Here is a 23,292-nt window from a genome sequence, read left to right as displayed (position 1 = left end):
AGCCACTTTTAACTGTGTAAACTTGGGCAACTCACTTTACCCCATTTGCCTAACCCTTACCACTCTTCTGTCTTGAAACTGATACTAAGAAGGTAAGGATTAAAAAAAAATTAGTGGAAGAACAACATGATCAAAATAATATTCAGAGGAGATAATATTGATTGCTGTTTTTAGTCTATCCTAGAATGGAGAAAAAATGAGAGATTATTTTACAGAAAGCTATTTTATGACTTTAAGAGTAAGGTGATGTGTGTTTAGACTAAGATGTTGTTAATGGAAATGAAGAGAAAGGATTATCAGTCCAAGTAACAAAAACTGAAAGGAGTTTGTGATGTTGTGGGGAAGCAGGAAACAGATGCCACAGAATATGACTCTGAGATTTTAGATTCACTGGAACTGTGAGAAGGATGATGCCATGAACAGAAATAGGGATCTGGAAAAGAAAAATAGTTTGAAGGGAAAATAAGTTTCATCTTAGATGTACTAGAAATTTTAACTCATGGAATATTTACTTGTATTTGAGAGGAAATGGCAGAACCCTAAGTTGGAAGTATCCTGAATCAAATAATTATACATATGAAGCTAGAGCTTAATCAAAACAGAGGGGCTAGAATTGTGGAGTTGAAAATTAGCTTACATGAAGAAGACAGATGCTATAGATGCCCTACTCCCCCTTTTTCACTAGATCAAGTCCTACACTTCTGTTCATGCCCCAAACAAGTTTTCCATCCTTCATAAAACTTTCCCTAATGGTTTACTCTACAATAAATTTCTCATTGCTTTGAGTTTTTAACCTTGACTATTTATATTTTTCATTTGCTGAATGATCATTAATTACTCTATGATATTATTTCCATTTTTATCTTGGGTTGTTATTTAACTCGTGTTTTGCTCCCCAACCTTTTGTGTGTTCTAGCTAGCATGTTCATTAAAGGGAAGAATCTCTTTGTTATACTAAATAAATACAATAATTTAATAAATGATGAAATATATTAACTTAAAGATCTGTTCCATTACATTTTCTTGACCAAAAGGCTTATATTGATTAATAAACATTCTCTCAATATTTTCTCCCTCTTTTTTTCCCCTTTCCCCCAAATTTAGCTATTACCAATGAAGTACTCAAGCAACAAGATCTTCCTAAACCATCTCTTAGTAAAATTATTCCAAAAGAAATGGAGAAGAAAATTATTCCTAGAAAATTTTTTAAAAGGAGAAAGCAATCCAAGATCCATGTCAAAAATCTCCTTTTTAAATGGAAGATAAAAGGGGATTTAGACAAGACACCAAAGAAACATTCAAATATTTATCTACTCATCTCAAAAGTTAAAGATAGTTGTGGCAGTCCTATCTATATACCAGTTTGCAGTTGGGGAAAGGAAGAAAGTGTTTCAGAAAAGTCATATACAATAAAAAACTTCTTGATGGACAGTACTTCAGAAACTTCAGAAACAGAAAAACATTCAAAAACCATATCTTCTAGGTCCCTAACACCTTTAAGTTCCCGATCAGGACACCTATCCAGCTACAGAAAAACCAATAAAGATGGCATAACTACCCCAGACTTGGCATATGGACCTTTTACAATGCCCTTTATGAATATGGCAGAAGAGAAAAATGAAGCTAAAAATAAAAGTCAGTGGATTTCTAAAGTGCAACCCTCTCATGAAATAATAAGCAACCAAATTTTTTCATTTGATAAGCTATTAGTACCAGAAGCAAAAAAGTGTAATACAACAGCTCTGACAGGTAATGCTTATTTAATCTTAACTGATTTGGGATAATTTTTGTTTTCTTCAAAAATTTTATGAATTTTTCTGCAAAGCTATGACTTTATATTTCCAAGGGAATATTCCTTGCTGGTGATAGATGGAACTATCAATAGGAAGTATATGAATTTGCCTCCAAGTTCCCAAGCCCCCACCTGAAACATAAACTCATTTCTCTCTCTTTTTTCTTTCTAGAAAGTATCAAAAAAGGAAGGAGGAAAAAAAAAACTGAATCTAAATTATCATTAGTACCATCAGATACATCAGGTAAATGATTTATTAATATATCGCCTAAAAAGACAAAGAAATAGTTTCTGATAAGACAAAGTAAGAGAGTCTAAAGGCCCAAGGATAGACAGGCAATGAGTGAGGAAGGGAACAATTTTTAAACCTTTCCCAGGACACAGAAATAGATTGCTTTGGATACGTAATTTCTTTAGTGTTAAATAATGAGCCATTAAGCATATTAGAACTATGTGGAACATCTTGGTATTTGAATTTGAATTTCCACTTAAACCTGGATTTATAGATGTAGCTAATAATGAAACATCAGCTCTTCTTTAGATACTAGTGATTGTATTTACAGTTTTTAAAAGAGTTATTTTTTTCCCAATTAAACATAAAAACAATTTGAGGTCCAAGTTCTCTCTTTCCTACCTTCCCTTCGTCAAGGCAAGCAATTTGATATGGGTTATTCATGTGCAATCATGCAAAACATATGTCCATATTAGCCATGTTATAAAAAAACCCACTCTCTCAAAACCTCCCAAGAAAAATAAAGAAAGCAATACACACATACACATACATAAATACATACATACATACATACATACATATATATATATATGCCCTTTTTTGATTTTTAAATCCTTTATTAGCTCTCTGGAAGTCTTTTTTTGGACCTAAAACCAATTAACATCTTTTATTTTAGGTTTCACATATAGCCATTTTGACAGATGAATTTGTGTTTTGATTTTCCTTGTCATTATAGTAACTTTATATGGTCAGATTCTTTTTTGTTTGTTTATTTGGTTTTTGTTCATTTCCCCAGCTTACTTCTTGACTTTTAACTTTATGATAAAGTTGGGCTCTGCTCTTGGGGTCAAGGCAGTTATGTTCTAAGCTTAAGGGTTGCGTTTTCCAGAGATAATTCTGGGAACTTGTAAGTTTTCAGTTCTTCCAAGGTGATATGATCTAAGGATCTGCTCTCCTGGTCTGGTCTCTGGACTTTGAGCAACTATGAGCAGATTTTTTCCTCACTAGAGCTGTGGCCAGGATCCCCATTCCCCTGCTAATGTTCCTCCTAGTCCTGTGACCCAGATCCTCCTCTATGGACAGTGCAACAGAGTCCTGCACCCAGTGTTAGCAAAGTGTTCCCTGTGATATTCTTCTGATCAGTCATCCGGCCCTTTTACAATCTGTGGGACAAGAGCTCGGGAAGTTGCCACTGATTTGGTTGCCCTGGAAGCCTGCAGTAGCTTGTTAGTACACAGCCTGCTGCTGTCTTGCTGAACCTTTGTTGCTTCATTCACCCCAAAGGCTAGCACTAACTTTTGCTTCATTCTCAACCCAGTGAAACTGACCTTTCCTGTTGACTTTCTAAGTTGTCTTAGGATAAAAAATTGTTTCATCTCATTCTTTTGTTGGTTTTTCCACTCCATAATTCATGATGAGATACTGTTTTGAAGTTATTTGGAGAATTTGGGAGATTTCAAGCAAGTCCTTGACTTTATTCTGCTATCTTGGCTCAATTGTAATTAATAAGCAATTATTAAGCACCTACAATGTGCAAGGCACTGTGTTACAATCCAAGGAATTGTAGTAGTAGAATAATAATAACAATAATAATAACTAGCATTTATAATACTTCTTTAATATTTGAAAAGCACTTTACATATGTCATTTAATTTGACATATTCACATAACCCCTCTGAGAAAGATATTATTGTTATTATTCCCATTTTATATATGGAGAAACTAAAACTGAGAGAAGTGGTGACTTTCCAGGAATTATACAACTAGTAAGTGCCTGGGGCAAGATTTGAACTTGGATCTTCCTGATTTCTTTGCCCAGGATTCTATTCATTGGGACAAAAATGAAACAATCATGCTCACAAAACATTATATTCTAGTGGGTGAGATAAAATATACATAAGTATATACAGCACAATTTTTTAAAATGTAAGTTTTAGAAACAAGAAAAGTAGAAGTTGGGGGATCAGAAAAGATTTCATGTAGGAAGGATACGTTATGAAGCTAAATCTTAAAGGAATGAAAAAATTTTATGATTCAGAGATGGGGAGAGAGAATATTCCAGGCAGTTGGAATGGTCAGTGCAAAGACACAGAGCTAAAGTGTCAGGTGCAAGGAATAGCAAGAAGATAGCTTGGCAGACTAGACAGTATGGGAAAGGGCGTAAGATATAATATACTGGGAAAGGTAGGTTGTGGCAAGGTTGTAAATGACTTTAAATGCCAACTAGAAGAACTTGTATTTTTTCCTGGTGGCGATAGTTACTGCTAGAGTTTATTAAGTAAAGAAGGCAGATGATGAGACCTGTGCTTAAGAAATATCACTTTTGCAACTATAAGGAGGATAGATTGGAATATGGAATGATGTGAGACAGGAAGACCAATTTGTGAATCATTATAATAGGGTCCAAACTAAGATGATGCCTTGTCAGTAGTGAGAAGACAAATGTTAAAAAATGTTCTGGAGACCTGAATAACAAGATTTGGGAATTGATAGGATTTGTGGGTTGATGAGTAAGGAATTAAAGTCAACACTGTGAAGTTGCAAACCTGGGAGTCTGAAAACAGAGTGATGCCCTCAATAGAAATGTGGGTGTTCAGAAGAGAGGAAAGGTTTTTTTTGGGGGGAGAAGGTAAAAAGTTCTGTTCTCTCTAATGTCTGCTTCCCTACTGTCTATGAAGATAACCATGATTCCCCTTTCTCTAGAAATATCCTCGTTTAATTGGTTTACTGGCATATTCATCCAATGACTATCTTAATATCTACCAACCCATATCTTTTCTCCCTTATGTGGTTAATCTTTTTGAGAAAAATATCTATAATTAGCACCTCTACTTTTCCATTCATTGTCTTCAAAAATTTTTTAGTCTAGTCTCTGACCTCATCATTCAATTGAAATTGTTCTCTAAAGTTACCAATGTTTATTTGGTTTTTAAACCCTTATTTTCTGTCTAAGAATCAATACTGTGTGTTGGTTCCAAGGTAGAAGAGTGGTAAAGAGTAGGCAATGGGGATTAAGTGACTTTCCCAGGGTCACACAGCTAAGAAGTGTCTTGAGGCCAGATTTGAGCCCAAGACCTCCCATCGCTAGGCCTGGATCTCCATCCACTGAGCCACCTAGCTGCCCCAACCAATGTTCTTCTATTAGTTTAATTTATTGTCAGTTTCTCAGTTTTCCTTTTAGATCTCTTGACAACCTTTTGCACTATTGATCACCCTCTTTTTCTGATTATTCTCCTCCCTTGGCTTTCATGACACAGTTTTCTCCTATTTGTCAGACCAATCTTTTCCAGTCTCTTTTGATAGACCTGCCTCCAAATCATGCTCACTAATTGTGGATTTTTCTCATTCTATATTTATCTTGCTTTATGATCTAATCAATTCCCATTGGTTCAATGATTATTACTATGATGGTAATTCTTAGATCTATTTATACAATCCTAATTCTCTTCTGAGTTCCAGAATCATATTCCCTACTGCTTACTGGTTATTTCCAACTGGGTATCCCATAGGCATCTCAGACTCAATATATCCCAAAATAATTCATTATCATTCCTCACTCCTTTCTTCTGAATTTCCATCTTACTGCCACAAATACAACCACCCACCCAATCACCACAGCTCACAATCTCAGTGTCTTTTTTGTCGCTTTAAATGCACAGAGTCCATAAGCATTTATTATTAAGTGACTATACTGTGAATTTTAGATTTTACCCCTAACAATACTCACCACTGAATATACGAAGAAAGGCAAGAGTCCCTGCTTTCAAGAAGCTCACTATCTCTTGGAGGAGACAGTATGAAAAATAACTGTGTTACCTACAAGATATCTATGGAATAAATTGGAGATTATCAGTAGAGAGAAGGGATTTACATTAAAGGGAGTCAGGAAAGGTTTCTCCTAGAATATGGGATTTTAACTAGAATCTTACCACCTCCCACCTTAATCTGTCACCAGATCCTGTCATTTATGCTATCACACTGTCTTTCATATGCATAACTTCTCTTCCTTCTCATGCCTGACATTCTGGTACAGGACTGTTAAACATCTTGAGCTGGATATCTTGTAGATATTTTAGTATCAACCCATCCAAAAGTGAATTGATAATTGTTCTCTTTAACCTTCTCCCCACTCTCCAAACTTTCCTATTGTTGTCCAAGGCACTTCCAATCCTTCCTGTCCCTTAAGTATTATCCTTGACTCCTCACTCTCTACATCCAGTCTTTTCCCAAGGTCTGTCAGTTTCACCTCGTGACATTTCTTGTATAGACCACCATGACATGAGCATCTCCCCTTCTCACCTTACTGTGGACCCCCTGGTGCAGGTCCTCCTCTCCTCATGCCTAAACTGATGTTGCCTGTCCCAAGTCTCTCCCCACTATAATCCATCCTTCTTCACTCAGCCCTCAAAGTGATATTCCTTAAGCCAATTCACTCCCCTACTCCATACAATTTAGAAACTCTTTATTACCAGCAGGATCAAACATTCCTCCAGATTTCAGAACCCTTCATACTAATTTCCCCAACCTTTCTAGTGTTTTGATATCTTCCCCTCCCACCATACTCTGTGATCCAATGACACTGGTCCCCTTGCTGTTCCTTCTCAAATAAAGCATTCCATATGTTGACTCTTGCTGTTTTCTCTGGCTATTCCCCAAGGGTGGAATGCTCTCCTTGCCTCCTCCCTACTTCTTGGCTTCCCTGGCTTCAAGTCCCAGCAAAAATCCCACCTTTTATAGAGAGCCTTTTTCAATATCTTTTTAATTATAATACCTCCAGGTTATTGATTATTTCATCTTTTATTTTGAATAGATATCTTGTTTGTTCACATGCGGTCACCCCCATTAAATTGTAAGCTTTTCAAGGACAGAAATTGTGTGCTTTTTGGTTGCTTTTTTTTTTTTGCCTTTCTAGTACTTAGCCGGGTGCCTAGCACACAATAGGCATTTAATAAATGTTGAGTAACTGGCATACATCGAACAGGAAGGGGGTGATGGGTAGTGGAAGCTTTAAGTATTTCAGTTTTCTGGTGTTATTTCATAAAGTTTTGATTTTGTGCAATGTTTCCTTCTTTTTACTTTGATTCAGCTTCAGATACTAAAAATTTGCCTCATTTTACCGGTTTTAAATTTTTAGGTAGGAGGAATTTTGCTGAAAACAACAGTCATCATACTAAGTATGTGACTTTCTACTTTATAGGCTCAGTTTTCCCACCATAGAATTTAACATTTTAAAAATTTTCCCTCCATTCCTTATGAATTTACTTTGTTCTTTTAAAAATATTGGTAATTTGATTCCCCCTTCTTTTTATTGTTAATTTACTATTATTCAATTTTATTAGTCTTTTCAAAGGTAAAAAAAAAATAGGCCTTGGTTTTATTGACCATTTCTATGGTATTTTTTCAACCTGTTTTTTTTTTTATTCTCATGATATCTTTTAGGAATTAAGTTGTTGATTTTCATTTTTTTAATATTATCAGCCCAATTAATTCTCTGTTTTGTTAGTATATATGTACTGAGTTAATTCTTTTACATGGAAGTGTTTTAATTGCATGTCACAAATTTTGTTTTAGCATCTCACTGCTATTATTCTCTTTCTCATATTTATTAATTGTTCCTCTGATTTGCTCATTGTTCTGGATATTATTTCTTAGTCTCAATTTAGGTTTACATCTTTTTCTTTTATCTCCCATTTTAATTACTAGTTTTATTTTTAAATTGTCTTTAAGGAATATATTTAAATTTTCTCACTTTTATAATTTGTGTAGCTAATAGTCTTCCTCAGGAGACTTAGCAAAGTTGATCACTAAAAGGTAAAAGACACTGACAGGTAAAGGGGAAGGACTTTCAGAGACAAAAGAAACTTTATACACTTTAGAAAAAGTCCGAGTTTTGTCCCCACTCACTCCTCTATAGAGTGAATACACTGAGTAGGGGTGAAAAAGTAGGGGTGAAAAAAATTTGAATGGTAGACAGAGACAACTGTAAAATGGGAAAAATGGATTCAAGCAATTCAATCCTAAATATTGTGACCTCATTCAGATGACCACTTGGGGTGACCCCTACAGTACTCCCTGGTCTGTTTTTCAACTTTTATTCAATGCGATATAGTATTAAGATCTCCATATAATACCAGTATGTTTTTCTTTTTAGATTTACCTACAGACTTACTCACCAAATTCGAAGATGAACACCATGAAGATAATGAACTCGCTATATATGGGGAAGGTTTTTTTAGTAGAGATGCAATAGATGTAAATAATCCAAAGCTAAACCTTGCTAAAATAGCTGTTTTAAGATGCCATCAATATGGAAGAAATGCACTTAATTTTAAGGTATAATATTTTTCAGTGATTATATATTCATTAGCATTATTTTTTTTCTTTAGCCTTTCAAACTTAAGCCATTATAGATGGTAGTCTATGATTGCACATGAAACTTCCTTTGGATATACATCAGGATTTTAATGGAACAATAGTATTAAATTAAATATTTTATCACTAAACCTATATCTCTTAATCTATACTCAATCTTCCGGCCTGGTTTAATATATAGGTAGGAACTTAAGGCCCAGAGCCATGCATGCAGTAAGGACTTAATAAATAATTGGTGATTTAATTTAAAGTAATTTTGATGAACTTTCCATCATCTGGTGTGTTAGGAAATAGGTTGTTCTTGCTTAGGTATCATAAATGTGTTGGAAACCAGCTATGAGACACAGCTGATAGATCTCACCCTTCCCTGACCTCCAGTTCTCAGATCAGCTTGATTTTGGATTCCACTGCCATTGCCACCACTATTGAAACCATACTAAGATCATATAGTACATTGAAATTTGCAATCAAAGGAGCAAAATTGAGTAATAGATAATGATTATATTAGTTCATTAAAAATTTATAATGGCATATGAGCATCAAAAACCAAGAATATTACCTATTTGGTTCTAATAAAATAATTTTTAAAAATTAAAATGATGCCTCTCCTAAGAAAGCATGCAAATCTTCTGTTGATAAACTCAGAAAATTCTCTGAATTGATGGAACACATTTTTAGCTATGCTTCAAATTTCCTTGTATATTTGTGAAAATGAATGGAATAAGTAGATTAAAGCCTTAAGAAGTACCAAGGATAATGTGTACTGCTAGGTAAAGAGACTGAATGGCTAACTGTGCTTACTGAAACTGAAGCATAGGCTGGGCATGAAGATATACATCTATAGTCCCTGCTGCTGGTGAGGCTGAGTGAGACTAATAGATTGTTTGAGTTTTGGAGTTCTAAGTTGTAAAAGGGCTAAAGCTGATCGGGTGTCACCAATATGGTTAGTGAACACAGGGCTACTATGCTACCAAAGGAGGAATTAACTGGCCCAGGTTGGACAAATAGAGAGAAATATAACTGTCATGCCCATCAGTATTGAAATCAGGCCCACAAGAGACTGCTATACTTGCAGTTTGTGTAAGATAGGAAAACTCATTCTCAAAACAAATGAAAAACCTCAAAACAAAACAAAACAAAAAACTGTAAGTCTTGATTTAATGTATTATCCATATTTTGAGGAGTGAGGGAATGAGTTATATAAGGACTCCAGGCAATTTTGAAGAATCATTTGATATTTTAAAAAAAGACCTTGTTAAATTTTTGGTCAGAAATGTTTAAAAAACCAAACAACTCACTGACCCAATGGTATGAGTAAAACATCTCTACTTGTTGAATATTGTGTTGTCTGTGCTCACCATCCTAGAATTTGAAATCACCTTAGAGAAATTTGGGATGATACATGACATTTAGGGTAGCATAGTAATGTGCTTCCAGATCATGTTTGTTGTTGTTTTTCAGTCGTTTAGTCATGTCTAACTTTTCATAACTTCATGTGTTATTGCCCACCAGGTCTCTCAGTTCTCCACTATCTCCTGAAGTCTGTCCAAGTTCATGTCATGCTTCCATGACACTATTTGTCCATCTTATCCTCTGCCATCTCTTCCTCCTTTTGCCTACAATCTTTCCCAATCAATTTCAGAATCTTTTCCAGTAAGTCCTGTCTTCTCATAAGTCATTTGGCCAGAATATTTAAGCTTCAGCTTCAGTATTCAGTCTTCTACTGGATAATTTGAATTCATTTCTTTAAGTTTCATTTAAGATTGATTTTATTTTCTTGCTTTCCCAGGGATTCTCAAAAGTCTTCTCCAGCACCACAATTAAAAAAGTTGAGTCTATGGCACTCAGGTTTCTTTATAGTTCAAATCTCAAAGACATATACTGCTCTTGGAAAAACCAGAGCTTTGATTAGACAAACTTCTGTCAGCAGAGTGATATCTCTGCTTTTTAGTCTGCTATCCAGATTTGACAACTTTCCTTCTAAGTAGCAAATGTCTTTTGATTAATGGCTGCAGTGATCTTTGAGCCCAAGTATATAAAATCTGACACTGCTTCCATTTCTTCTTCCTCTATTTGCCAGGAAGTCATGGGATCAGTTGGTTGTGGTCTAGTTTTTTTGATATTAAGTTTTAAACCAGCTTTTATACCCTCCTCTTTCACTCTCATCAAAAGTCTTCTTACTTCTTCATTTTCTGCCATCAGAGTAGTATCATCTACATATCTGATATCATTGATATTTCTCCTGGCAACCTTAATTCTGGCTTTTTATTCATTCAGCCTGGCATTTTGCCTGACATAATCTGCATATGAGTTGAATAAATAAGATGACAATATAAAGTCTTTTCATACTCCTTTTCTAATCTTAAGTCAATCAGTTCCTTGTTTGGTTCCAACTATTGCTTCTTGATCCGCATATAAGTTCCTTAGGAGGCAAGTAAGATGATCCGGTACTCTCATTTCTTTGAGGACTTGCAACATTTTGTTGTGATCCACATCACAATATAGTCAATGAAATGGAAGTAAATGTTTTTCGGTAATTCCCTTGCTTTTTCCATAATCCAGTGAATGCTGGCAATTTAATTTCTAGTTCATCTGCCTCTTCACAAACCAGCCTACTGTTATGGTAATTCTCAGTTGACATTTTGCTGAAGCCCAGCTTGCAGAATCTTAAGCTGGTGTGTGAAATAAGCATAATTGTTTGATAATTTGAACATCTTTTGACAGTGCCTTTCTTTATGATTGGGAAGTAAACATCTTTCCCAATCCAGTGGCCACTATTGAGTTTTCCAAATTTGTTGGCATGTTGAGTACAGCACATTAACAGCATCATCTTTTAGAATTTTAAATAGATCAGTTGGCACTCCATCACCTCCACTAGCCTTATTGTTAGTAATGCTTCCTAAGGACCACTTAACTTCATTCTCTAGGATGCCTAGCTCTGTATCAATAACCACACCATCATGGTTATCAGTGGTGTTAAGATAATAGTTCTTCAATTTTTGCCACCTCTTTTTAATGTCTCCTGCTTCTGTAAAGTCCTTACTATTTCCCCCTTTTATTATGGCCAGTTTTGCATGAAATGTTCCTTTGATACCTCAAATTTATTTGAAGAAATTTCTTATCTTTCTTATTATTTTATTTTCTTCGGTTTCTTTGCATTGCTTATTTGAGAAGACATTCTTTTTTTTTTAAACCCTTACCTTCCGTCTTGGAGTCAATACTGTGTATTGGCTCCAAGGCAGAAGAGTGGTAAGGGCTAGGCAATGGGGGTCAAGTGACTTGTCCAGGGTCACACAGCTAGGAAGTGGCTGAGGCCGGATTTGAACCTAGGACCTCCCGTCTCTAGGCCTGGTTCTCAATCCACTGAACTACCCAGCTGCCCCCTAGTTGAGAAGACATTCTTATCCTTGCTATTCTCTGGAATTCTGCATTGAGTTGGATATATATATTTTTTCCATTTATGCTTTACCTTTCACTTTCATTCTTTCCCTAGCTATTTGTGAATGCTTCATCAGATAGCCATTTTGCTTTCTTGTTCCTTTTCTATGAAATTTCTTTTGATGCTGGCCTTCTGTACAATATTGTGAACCTCTATCCATAATTCTTCAGATGGCCTATGTGCCAGATTGAATCCCTTGAATCTATTCCTCACTTTAAATTTTTTTTAATTTTTAAAATATTTTTCCATGTTTATATGTTTCATTTTCTTTCCCTCCCCTCTTCCCTCTTCCCTCCTGAATCCAATAAGTACTTCCACTGGATTATATAAGTGTCATTACTTATACCTATTTCTCTATTATTCATTTTTGCATTAGAGCAATCTTTTAAAACCAGAATCACATATCATATATGCATATAAATAAATAAGTCATTTGTTTTTCTTTCTGTCTTTCTGTTCCCATAGTTCTTTCTCTTGATGTGGATAGAATTCTTTCTGATAAGTCCTTTGGGATTGTTTTGTATTAGCAAAGTATTACATTGTATTGTTCCACAATGTTTCAGTTTCTGTGTATAATGTTCTCTTGATTCTGCTCATTTCACTCTGTATCATCAATTCCTGGAGGTTCTTCCAGTTCTTATAGAAATCCTCCAGTTCATCATTCCTGATAATACAGTAGTATTCCTCACCATCATATACCACAATTTGTTCAGCCATTCCCCAATCGAGGGACACCCCCTTATTTTCCAATTTTTTGTTACTACAAAGAGCTATGAATATTTTTATACAAACATTTTTCACTATTATCTCTTTAGGGTACAAATCTAGTAGTGGTATTGCTGGATCAAGGGATAGGCATTCTTTTGTAAAAAATCTTATTTTTTTAAAAATTTTATTTAATTAGATGATTTAGAATATTTTTTCATGGTTACAAGACTCACGTTCTTTCCCTCCCCTCCGCCCACCCCCTTTCTGTATCTGACACATAATTCCACTGGGTTTAACATGTGTCGTTGATCAAGGCCTATTTCCATATTATTAATATTTGCACCAGGGTGATCTTTTAGAGTCTACTTTCCCAGTCATAGCCCCATCGACCCATGTGATCAAGCAGTTGTTTTTCTTCTGTGTTTCTTTTCCCACAGTTTTTCCTCTGGGTATGGATAGAGCTCTTTCTCATATGTCCCTCCAAATAGTTCTGGATCATTTCATTTCTACTAGTAGAGAAGTCCATTACATTTGATTTTACCAGTGTATCAGTCTCTGCGTACATTGTTCTCTTGGTTCTGCTCTTTTCACTTTGCATCAATTCCTGGAGGTCATTCCAGTTCATGTGGAATTCCTCCAGTTCATTATTCCTTTGAGGACAATAGTATTCCATCACCAGCTTATACCACAATTTGTTCAGCCATTCCCCAATTGGAGGGCATCCCTTCATTTTCCAATTTTTCAGCCACCACAAAGAGCGTGGCTATGAATATTCTAATACAAGTCTTTTTCCTTATCTCTTTGGGGTACAAACCCAGCAATGCTATGACTGGATCAAAGGGCAGACAGTTTTTTAGTGCCCTTTGGGCATAGTTCCAAATTGCCTTCCAGAATGGTTGGATCATTTCACAATTTCACCAGCAATGCATTAATGTCCCAATTTTGCCACAACCCCTGCCACATTTATTATTTTCCTTTACATATTGGCCAATCTGATAGGTATGAGATTCTAGGTACCTCAGAATCTTTTTGATATGCATTTCTTTAATTACAAGAGATTTAGAAAACTTTTTTCATGTGCTTATTGATAGTTTTGATTTCTTTATCTGGAAACTGCCTATTCACATACCTTGACCATTTGTCAGTTGGGGAATATTCCTCACTTCTACTTCATATTAATAAGAGATGTTATTGAAATCATTCCTGTATGGTCTGATGGTTTTCTTGACTTTCTTGGATTTAAACCTGAATTTTGCAACAAGAAGGTGATGATCTGAGCCATGGTCAGCTCCATCTCTTGTTTTAACTTATTTTATAGAGCTTCTCCACCTTTGGCTGCAATGTATTGTGACAAGGAAATCACTTTAAAAGACTGATATATATATATATATATATATATTAATTTAAGGTCGCCAAGGAATTTGGCTATGTAATTCCTAAATGAAAACTCAAGTCAGCCGTCAGCCTTTTATAGAGTTTAATTACAAACAGGAGGAAGAAAGGAATTAGAGAGAGAGAGAGAGAGAGCGCGAAAGGGGAGAGAAGGGAATAGGGCTTAAATACCCCCTCTGTTTAGGCTGGGCCAAAAGGCCCAAGCCCTTAGATAGCTGGGGCAAAGAAAGGAGATCAGTCCCTATTACTCACGTGACCAAAATGGAGAAACAGTCTCAAAGGCCCCCACCTTCAGCTTCCTTCAGAGCAAGCTTCTCAGAGCACACTCCAACCACTCAGACAAACTCCTCAACCATCCCCCTGAGTCTTCAGACCCCTCTATCTTTAAGGAAACCATCCAAGTTCCCTCCCCTCAGTTCTCACATCTACCAATCACTGTCCATCAATTTCCCTGTGCCAATGGAGGCTCTAGCTTAACCCAGGACCGCCCAGAGGTCTCTGGCTTTGCACATGTCTGTTGAAGGTCATATTTTCAAATAATTAAATCTTTGATCCTTTGCTACAGCCCTTCCTAAATCCTGTTAACCTGAGTAGGGTAGAGATTGGAATAATTAAATTTTGATCTATGCTGCAGCCCTTCCTCAATCCTGTTAGGACTGAGTAGGGTGGAGATTTATTCCAAGTATCTCCATTGTATCAATTCTAAAATCAATCATGACTCAAAGAAATTCCTGTTCTATGCTTAAGCATAGGTCAAAGTCCTTTCCATTGTTCAGCAAAAGGTTTCTGTCCTAAAGTAATCTTAAGAAGGGAGGAGGAGGAACCTCCCATGCCAATGGGGTTCACATTCCAATAGACTATCAGTAAGAAATTTTCCAAGTATGAAATTTCCCAATGGTGAAATTTCCAACATTTATAAGTCTAAGGAATTTTAAGGTTTACAGTATATAATTAATCTGATTTCAGTACAGACCATCTGGTGATATCCATGTATAGAGTTAGTTTTGGGGTTGTTGAAAATGAATATTTGTTATGGCCATAGAAGTTATCTTGATAAAACTGTATAAATCTCTGTCTTGCTTCATTTTATACCAAACTTGTCTGTTATTCTAATTATCTTTTGACTTCTGACTTTAGCATTCCAAACCCTATAATGAATGTGACATCTTTCTAGGCATAATTTCTAGAAGACATTGTAGGATTTCATATAACTGATCAACTCTGACCTCTTCGCATCAGTGATTGGAGCACAGACTTGTATGATTGTGATGCTGAATGGTTCATCTTGGATTTCAACAGATATAATTCTATCATTTTTTGAGATTATGCCCCAGAACCACTTTGAAACCCCTTTTATTGACTATTTCTTCTAAGAGATTCTTACCCACAGTAGTAATATATGTAAGGATTACCTGAATTGAATTCACTCATTCCCATCCATTTAAGTTCACTGTCAATGCTAATCTTTCTACCTCTTTTTGACCACATACAGATGACTTTGCTTCATAGATCTTATTTTCCATATTCCTCTGCAGTATTTTATATTTCCTTTGCAATATTTTATTTTAATATCTTTAAAGCATTGGATTTTCCTTTCATTAATAGACACATCTACATTTTTTTTAGGTTTGGCCCAGCTGCTTCATTAGTACTGGAGTGACTTGAAGTTCTGTTCTGCTCTTCCCCAGTAACATGTTGGTTATCTTCTGACCTGAGAGGATCATCTTCCATTGTCATCTCTTTTATCATTTCTCGACTTTCCACAGGGTTTTCTTAGCAAAGCTACTGGAGTGGTTCATCATTTCTTTCTTCTGTGGATCACCTTTTGTTGTAACTCTCCAGTCGTCTGTCCTCTCTATCTTGGATAACCCTACATGGCAGAGTTGATAGTTTCATTGGGCTACATAAGCCTTTCTGCCACAACAAAGCAGTGATATTTAATGTGCCCTAATTGTCTATTCGACCAGTCCACAGACAACATGTAAAAGACTGTTAAAAAGTGAATCCCAAACATGTAATAATAGTAATCTTGCTCTGTTCTAATGTGGTTGTCTCATGAAGTGTCTATAGAATGTGATGTAAGGTGCTGTGCAATTAGTTTATTACTTTAATATTGATTTAACTGTCATTTGAATTTCAATAGATTTTAAAGGATCAAATGATTTTTTAAAAAAACCTTGCCCTCAGTCTTAATATTATGTATTGCTCTCAAGGTGGAAGAGTGGTAGGGACCAGGCAACTATTTGAACCCAGGATGCCCCATCGCCATTTCTGGCACTCTCTCCACTAAACCATTTAGCTGCCCCCAAATCAAACAATTTTTTTTTAAAAGCGCCTAACTTAAAAGTGATTTTTATTAACTATTAAAAATTGTGATACATGAATAAGCTGTAAGTTATGGATTTGTGGAAGAAAAGGCAAAGAGGTAGATTTAAAAAGTGCAGTTAAAAGATGGACTAATATATGGTTTAATCATTGATATCTTTTTATTTGTAAATTTCTTTTAGGGTTTCTTTATTGACAAATGCCCCAAATTAGACATTTTGGCTCATATATTGGTATATATTAACTTGTCCTTCAATAATTTTACTGAATTTCCCCAAGAGGTAAGTTCATTTCCAGTTACAAATAGTATTATAATTTATCATTTTAATATTGTGTTATATTGTTAATGTTAGATTGCTAATCATTACCACAATTGGGGAAATTTGGGGAAAAAACTGATTTACAGTATCCTGTATTCTTACTGTCTATATTTGCTTTGGAAGACAATTCATAGTAAGGTAGCTTATAGCTTGGATCCACATCAAATTGTTTATTTACAGGCCAAAAACTATGGTGGCCCAGTGACCTAGAGCCTGAAGATAGGATTACAGTTAGATTTTGATATATATTTATATGATTTAATAATGCCCAGAATGTAATTTATGCTATATTTGAACAGTGAAATGAAATGAAAACAAGTGAAGCTTTTAAAAAAGCACATAATGATCAGAGACCAGTGATGAAAAAAGATATTATATAGTTTCAGCTAATTTACATTAATTGATATAGGATAGATTAAAATATTCCTCCTTAGAAAATAACATTAATAGCCAAATACAAGATGGATTCTTTTGAAACAATATTCCTTTAAAATTATGTCATATTAAATGAGTAATCTAGTCAAGTAAAAGGGATGATTACATGTGCATCTTCTTTTTTTTTTGCTTGAGTTAATTCAAGGTGACTGTTAGGAATAAAAATTAATCTTAGAGACTCTGTATTAAATTTATAAGTATTAGTAAAGAGAAAGAAAGAGAGAAATAAGGATTCCAGCTTTCCTAACTTAAAGTAAGATCACATCCTGGATTCCAGCCCAGCTTGGTCCCCATCATACCACCTCTTGCCAGAGATGGCTACATAGATAAGTGCTGCTGGGATGTATGCAAGGGCTTCTTCCACAAGCCCAAAGAAATGGCTTTTCAGGCTCAATTTAAGCTCTTCCGCAGGATCCTCCGATTGGAACAGGGTTTCACTTCAGTCCCCAAACATCACACCCCCTGCCCTCCAAGACCTCCACTAGCCAGGAACCTTGGCCACCACACTAGCAAACCCAGACACATGACTCTACGACAGCCATGACCATTTTCAGGATTGGACTGAGTTGAAGGTCCCCCATATATTTAATTCATAGTCTACATAAGAAATAGCTTTAATAAAGCCAATTTACAGTGCACATTTATTTTTTCAAATAAAACATGTTAAAAATGGAACTCATAATTTCTTCCCCTATATTAGTCCCTCCTCCTAACTTTCCCTTTTCAAATCTTAAGGACACTATCATTCTTCAGGCACTTTGACTCACAGCCTTGTAGTTATCCTCAACACCTCACTTTTTCACCCTTTATTTCCAGACAGTTACAAAGTCTTATTGATTGTACCTACACATTTTTCATATTCATCCTCTTGCCACATGGCCATTGCATTCATTCAAGCCCCTATTCCTTGCCTAAGCTACATCAATAAAATCCCAACTAGTCTTCCTGCTTCTATACTAAATTTGACAAAATCAAGATACAATATAGTGAGATTTTATCTGGTATAAAAAACTTCTCTGCAATATGTCATTCAGAAAGCTGACTTCCCCCCGCCCAAAAAAAACCACAAAAACAAACAAAAACCCTTGCTAAAATACTTCTGATTATATGAACAAAAATTGAGAATTTGTGAAGAGGGTCAGGATAATAAGTTCCACTTAATATATTTATTTTGATATGCCAATTGGATATCGAAGAGGACATATACAGCAGGCAGTTATTGGTACATGCCTGGAATTCAGAAGAGTCATCAGGGTTGCAATAAGATCAGTTCCTGGAATCCCTTTGGTAGAGATAGTATTTTAACTCTTAAAAGCCAACTGCAGAGATAGAATGTTAAGAGAAAAAGAGATAAAATGACCCTAGGGAACACCCACAATAAAGGGACAGGAGATGGATAATGATCTAGCAAAAGAGACTTAAGAGGTAGCTCAGTGGATTGAGAGGCAAGCCTAGAGAAAGTAGGTCCTAGGTTCAAATATGACCTCAAACACTTCCCAGCTGTGTGAACCTGGGCAAGTCACTTGACCTCCATTGCCTAGCTCTTACCACTCTTCTGCCTTGGAGTCAATACACATTGACTCCAAGGCAGAAGATAAGGGTTTAAAAAAAAAACAAAACAAGGAGTGGTCAGAGTATAGGGAGAGGGGGATTCTGTACATTATCACCAAAACCAAAGGAGGAAAAGTGTCCAAGATGAGGAAATGGCCAATAGTAACAAAAAAAAAAAACTATAGGAGAATGAAGGAGGAAGAGAATGATCAGTTAAAAGATGATTGGTAAACATGAGAAAGGTAATTTCATTTGAGTAATAGGTCCAGAAGACAGACTGAAGATGATTGAGAAGTTAGTGGAGTGGTGAATAGTGGAAGTGAATTTAAATGGTTCTTCAAAGGAATTTGGAGGTAAAAAGGAAGAGAAATATAGGAAAATAGATTGAAGGAATGTTAGGATCAAATGAAGAATTTTGAAAAGTAAGGAAAAACAAGCACATTTCCAGGAAGCAAAGAAAGAATCAATAAATAAGGAGAGATTAGAGATGAAAGAGAAAGAAGGAATGATTGATTACAAGGGACAAGTTTCTGAAAGAGACCAGAAAGTATGGGATTAAGATTATAGGTAAAAATGACTGATTTTGTCAAGAAGGGCTACTTTTCCCTCATTGACAAGAAGTCTACAGAAGAGAAGGCTCAGGATTGACCTGAGATTAGACTTGTTCTGGTTTCTCTGAAGTTCAGAATGAGAGAACAAATAGGTGGGGAAAGGAGGAGATAAATTTTTTCCCTTCACTGAAATTATGTCAGTGCTTTTTCTTTTTCCTCTTCTTGAAATTTTACTGATCTTTCAGAACCCAGCTCAATGACCATCTCCTTCACAAGTTTCACAAAGCTTTAAAATTTACAAAATGCTGTATATATAAATTCATTTGATCCTCACAAATGTCCTTGTAAAGTAGGTACTCTTATTTTCATTCCCTTTTTATAGATGAGGTTACTGAGGCTGGGAAAGGTTGAATAAATTTCCCAGAGCCAATAGCCAATAAGTATTTGAAGCAGAATTCAGATTCAGGACTTTCTGATTCCAAGTCCAGCACTCTATCAGCCATATTACATATTACATATTACCTCTTCACAAATCTCCAAATACCCTTCAAATGAATAGGATCTCTTTCTCTTAATTCCCCTTAGCCCTCATTTTGGATTTTTCTTTCTGAAAATCACCTTCTACCTTTTAATGTACTTATTTTATTTCCACTTAGTAGATTGCTAGATTCTCAAAGTTGAGAGTAAATCTTACTCATCTTTGTATACCCAAATACACATAGTAAAGTGACTAATAAATTGCAGTTACTCACTTAACATCTATTGATTATATGAACCAGTGTATCCAATTTATCTGATATTCTTTAGACCAGAGGAGAACCCCAAAACTGGGGTGGCTGGCCCCATTTCACAGCCTATAATCCTGCTAGCTGGGCAACATTGATAAGTTTTAAATTTGGAACATGATATAGTAAAAAATAGTGCATTATTTGCCAGCCAGAAACATATTAGAAAAGGAATTATTTTAAATTTCAACTGTTTTATATTGAAAAGATTCCACATTTTTAAAAAAATGAGTGGATTCTATGTACTATGATGATTTCCTTAAATATATTTGCATTGTACTAATGGAGATGTATAATACTAAATCTATATCATACTGATCCTACTTATTCTAGAACCATGAATTCAGCAAGAAAATAAATCATATTTACTCTTTTTAATAATGTTATTATCCTTTTTCTGCTCCATAGGTGTTAATTGTAGAACATTTACAAGTTCTTGTAATGAGAAATAATCCCATCAAAGAGCTCTCTCCTAATATTAAAGAATTACATCACCTTAAAATATTCATCATTTCCTTCAATTTGCTAACTTCTCTTCCAAATGAGTAAGATGACAGCTTTAAAGTAACCACATACATGAGAATTTTGGGTTCAGTCAAGAATTCTATTGATATAGTACCTCAAATACAGTAGATATTTAATAAAATACTAATTGAATGAATGAATGAATGTGTAACTGATTTAAGAGTAGATCCTTCTTTTAATGACTCTTCTATAGATCTAGCTTAGTATAATGGAAAGAGCACTAATTTTGGAGTCAGAGATATGGGGCCCAAATCCAGCTCTTTCAACTCATTGTATACATGAGCTTAATCAAATCACTTACCACCTCTGGGCCTCAGTTTTCTCATTTGTAAAAATTGGGAAGTTGGATTAGATAATCTCTAAATTTACTCCTAGCTCTAACTCTATGTTCCTGTGCTCCTGTCCTCTAATCTAATTATCCCTTCTGCTTCATAATATAATATGTAATCTATTGACTACATATACTGCAATTAATTTGAAGCTAAGGAATACAAAGAAAGATATCCACTGTCTTGGTGCTCTGCATATCAGTCCTTCTACCATCTTTGATTTGATTCATGTGATAGGCTACCTATATACTCCCTCCCCAGAACACATGCCTTTAGATGATACAGTGCTTAGAGTAATGGACCTGGAGTCAGGAAGACCCAAGTTCAAATCCTCTGTTTCAGACAATTACCAGCTGTATGACTCTGGGCAAGTCCTTAACCTTTGTCTAAGTTTTCTCTTCTGTAAAATGGGGGTCATAATTGCACCTACCTACCAGTATTATCATCAAGATCAAATGAGATATTAGTTGTAAAGCTTAAAGCACTTCATGAATGCTAGTTATGTTATCTTTAAATAACTCTGTAACTGAAGAATTCATCAGCTAGAAATAGCCCTGGTGATGTACTTACTTAGGCTGATCCTCACATGATAGATATATACTCCATCACTTGACCCATGCTCAAAATCTTTCCAGCTTTGTGGCATCTGCCAATGCCTTTAAAAATCTAGGGTCTCTTGCATGTTAACTCTTTAAAACTTTGTGGTGGAGAAGTTCATAAACACAGTTTTAAAAACATTTGTAATTATTTTTTACATAAGTTAACATGTAGAGAGGGCTTTGCAAACCTTCAAGTGCCATATAAGGGATAGATATTATTTTGGTTGCTTCGAGATGAACCTTACCAATTTTTACCCCTTTGTGGTATCATAGTCATAGATTCTGTTTTTGTTTTTGTCAGTTTAGAATCTCAGATATAAACTTATCCAGGATTTGTTGGACCCAGGAAAAATTATTTCTTTAGATTCTGGATGAGCCCATGAATCCCCAGACCTCTTTTCCACACCCTATTTGGCAACCTTCTCATGCTTATAGTACCTCAGCCCCTATAATCTCTTCCTCTAATTGGTGAATTCCTCCTAACCCTCAATTTGAGAACATATCCATCAATCAAGTACTTTAGACAGTCAATTAGCTGAACTGACTTGAAAAGAAAGAAGAGATTAGCATAGATCACATTTTTAAAATAATGCAATGCTATCCAAACCTACTCAATGGTTTTCTATTGATACTCATATGGCTATTAATCATAGAACACTATGATGCCAGAAGAATCAAATTACAAATGACTTAACAGTCAAGGGAAAGGCATATAGTAGATATAAGTAGCCTAAAAATATTACCAATAATGACTATTTTTGCAAGAAGTGGCACAAAATACATAGGTAAGGAAGTATATGCTTGGAAAAAGAGGTGGATGAGTTATGTTGTTTAAAAGACTTAAATGTAGTTCTATAATGCAACTGGTAGATTTTTCATGGATGGCATATTGAAGATTATGAATAAAAATTTCACATCTACACAAAAATATAATTCTGATAATTCATCATGGCATGGAGGTAGCTTTGGATTCATGAAAGCTACATCATGAAGTCAAAGAAAAGGACTAGCCAACACGGCAGAGAAATGGGGAAAAAACATAGCCAAGTTCTCTCCCTCATCTACTCAACAAAGATTTAGAAAATGCTATACTAGCAAGGAGAAAGGAATGGGTGGAACAGGAGACACGAACTTTATTATAAAAGGAAGCAAGGAGAGGAGAAATAGAAGGGAGGATATATTAAAGGAGGGATTAGTTCTAAGGAAATTAACTATGAAGGCTGATTTTTAGAGGAGTTTAAAAGAAAAGAAAGGATAAGAACCTGTGATTGGGTTATGGATTAAAGAAAGAACAGAGAAATAAGGGAGCAGAAGTAAATTGCATCAGCCCTAGAACACTAGTATTTTGCACATTTCATCTCGCCACCCACTTCTCAATAAAGTAGAAGCTTGAAACAAGGAATGGAGAGAAATATGTAGTTAACAACCATAACTGTGAAAGTAAATGGAATGAATTTCCACATAAAAGAGACAAATCTGGTATAGACCAGAAAGAACAATCTACCTTTTTTTTTTTCCTTTAGAAGCAGCATACTGGAAGCATAAAGATTCAAAAATAGTTAAAAAGTCACTGGAGGAAATCTATTATGTTTCAGACAAAGTTTAAAAAAAAGGCAGGGATAGAATTCATGATTCTAGACAAGGCAACCGCAAAAATAAGCATAATTTAAAAAGAGATGCATAGGGAAACTACATTTTGCTTAAAGGTCATAAATGCACCGAACAGTATCTAAATTCTTAAAGGAAAAGCAAAATGAATTTACTGGGAGAAATAGAAAGCTATGCTATCAGAATAAAAACCCTGGTAGATTCTACCAAGTAAAGACTGATAAACTTTTGTTCTATAAAGGAAAGCTCATCATCAGTATGATGGTAAGTATAAGGAAATACACAAAATGGCCTTGAGATTTATGTACCTTCTTTCTATTTCTGCAGTG

General features: G+C 35.2%; 1 protein-coding gene across 4 annotated transcripts in view; it reads left to right on the top strand.

The window, feature by feature from the left end:
• The window catches only part of LRRC63 (leucine rich repeat containing 63), a 195,144-nt gene that overhangs the window by 10,753 nt on the left and 161,099 nt on the right, over window positions 1-23,292 (top strand). For all 4 annotated transcript variants that reach the window (XM_056794875.1, XM_056794876.1, XM_056794874.1 and 1 more), the window contains exons 4-8: window positions 1,105-1,749; window positions 1,965-2,036; window positions 8,176-8,357; window positions 16,443-16,541; window positions 20,311-20,447. In XM_056794875.1, coding sequence (XP_056650853.1) covers window positions 1,105-1,749; window positions 1,965-2,036; window positions 8,176-8,357; window positions 16,443-16,541; window positions 20,311-20,447 — 1,135 coding nt within the window. The remainder of the gene's footprint in view (window positions 1-1,104; window positions 1,750-1,964; window positions 2,037-8,175; window positions 8,358-16,442; window positions 16,542-20,310; window positions 20,448-23,292) is intronic.

Source organism: Monodelphis domestica, chromosome 4 (genome assembly GCF_027887165.1).
Source record: "Monodelphis domestica isolate mMonDom1 chromosome 4, mMonDom1.pri, whole genome shotgun sequence".
NCBI lineage: Eukaryota > Metazoa > Chordata > Mammalia > Didelphimorphia > Didelphidae > Monodelphis > Monodelphis domestica.
Note: the sequence above shows the minus strand (reverse complement) of the source record. Positions and strands in the feature narration are given on the sequence as shown.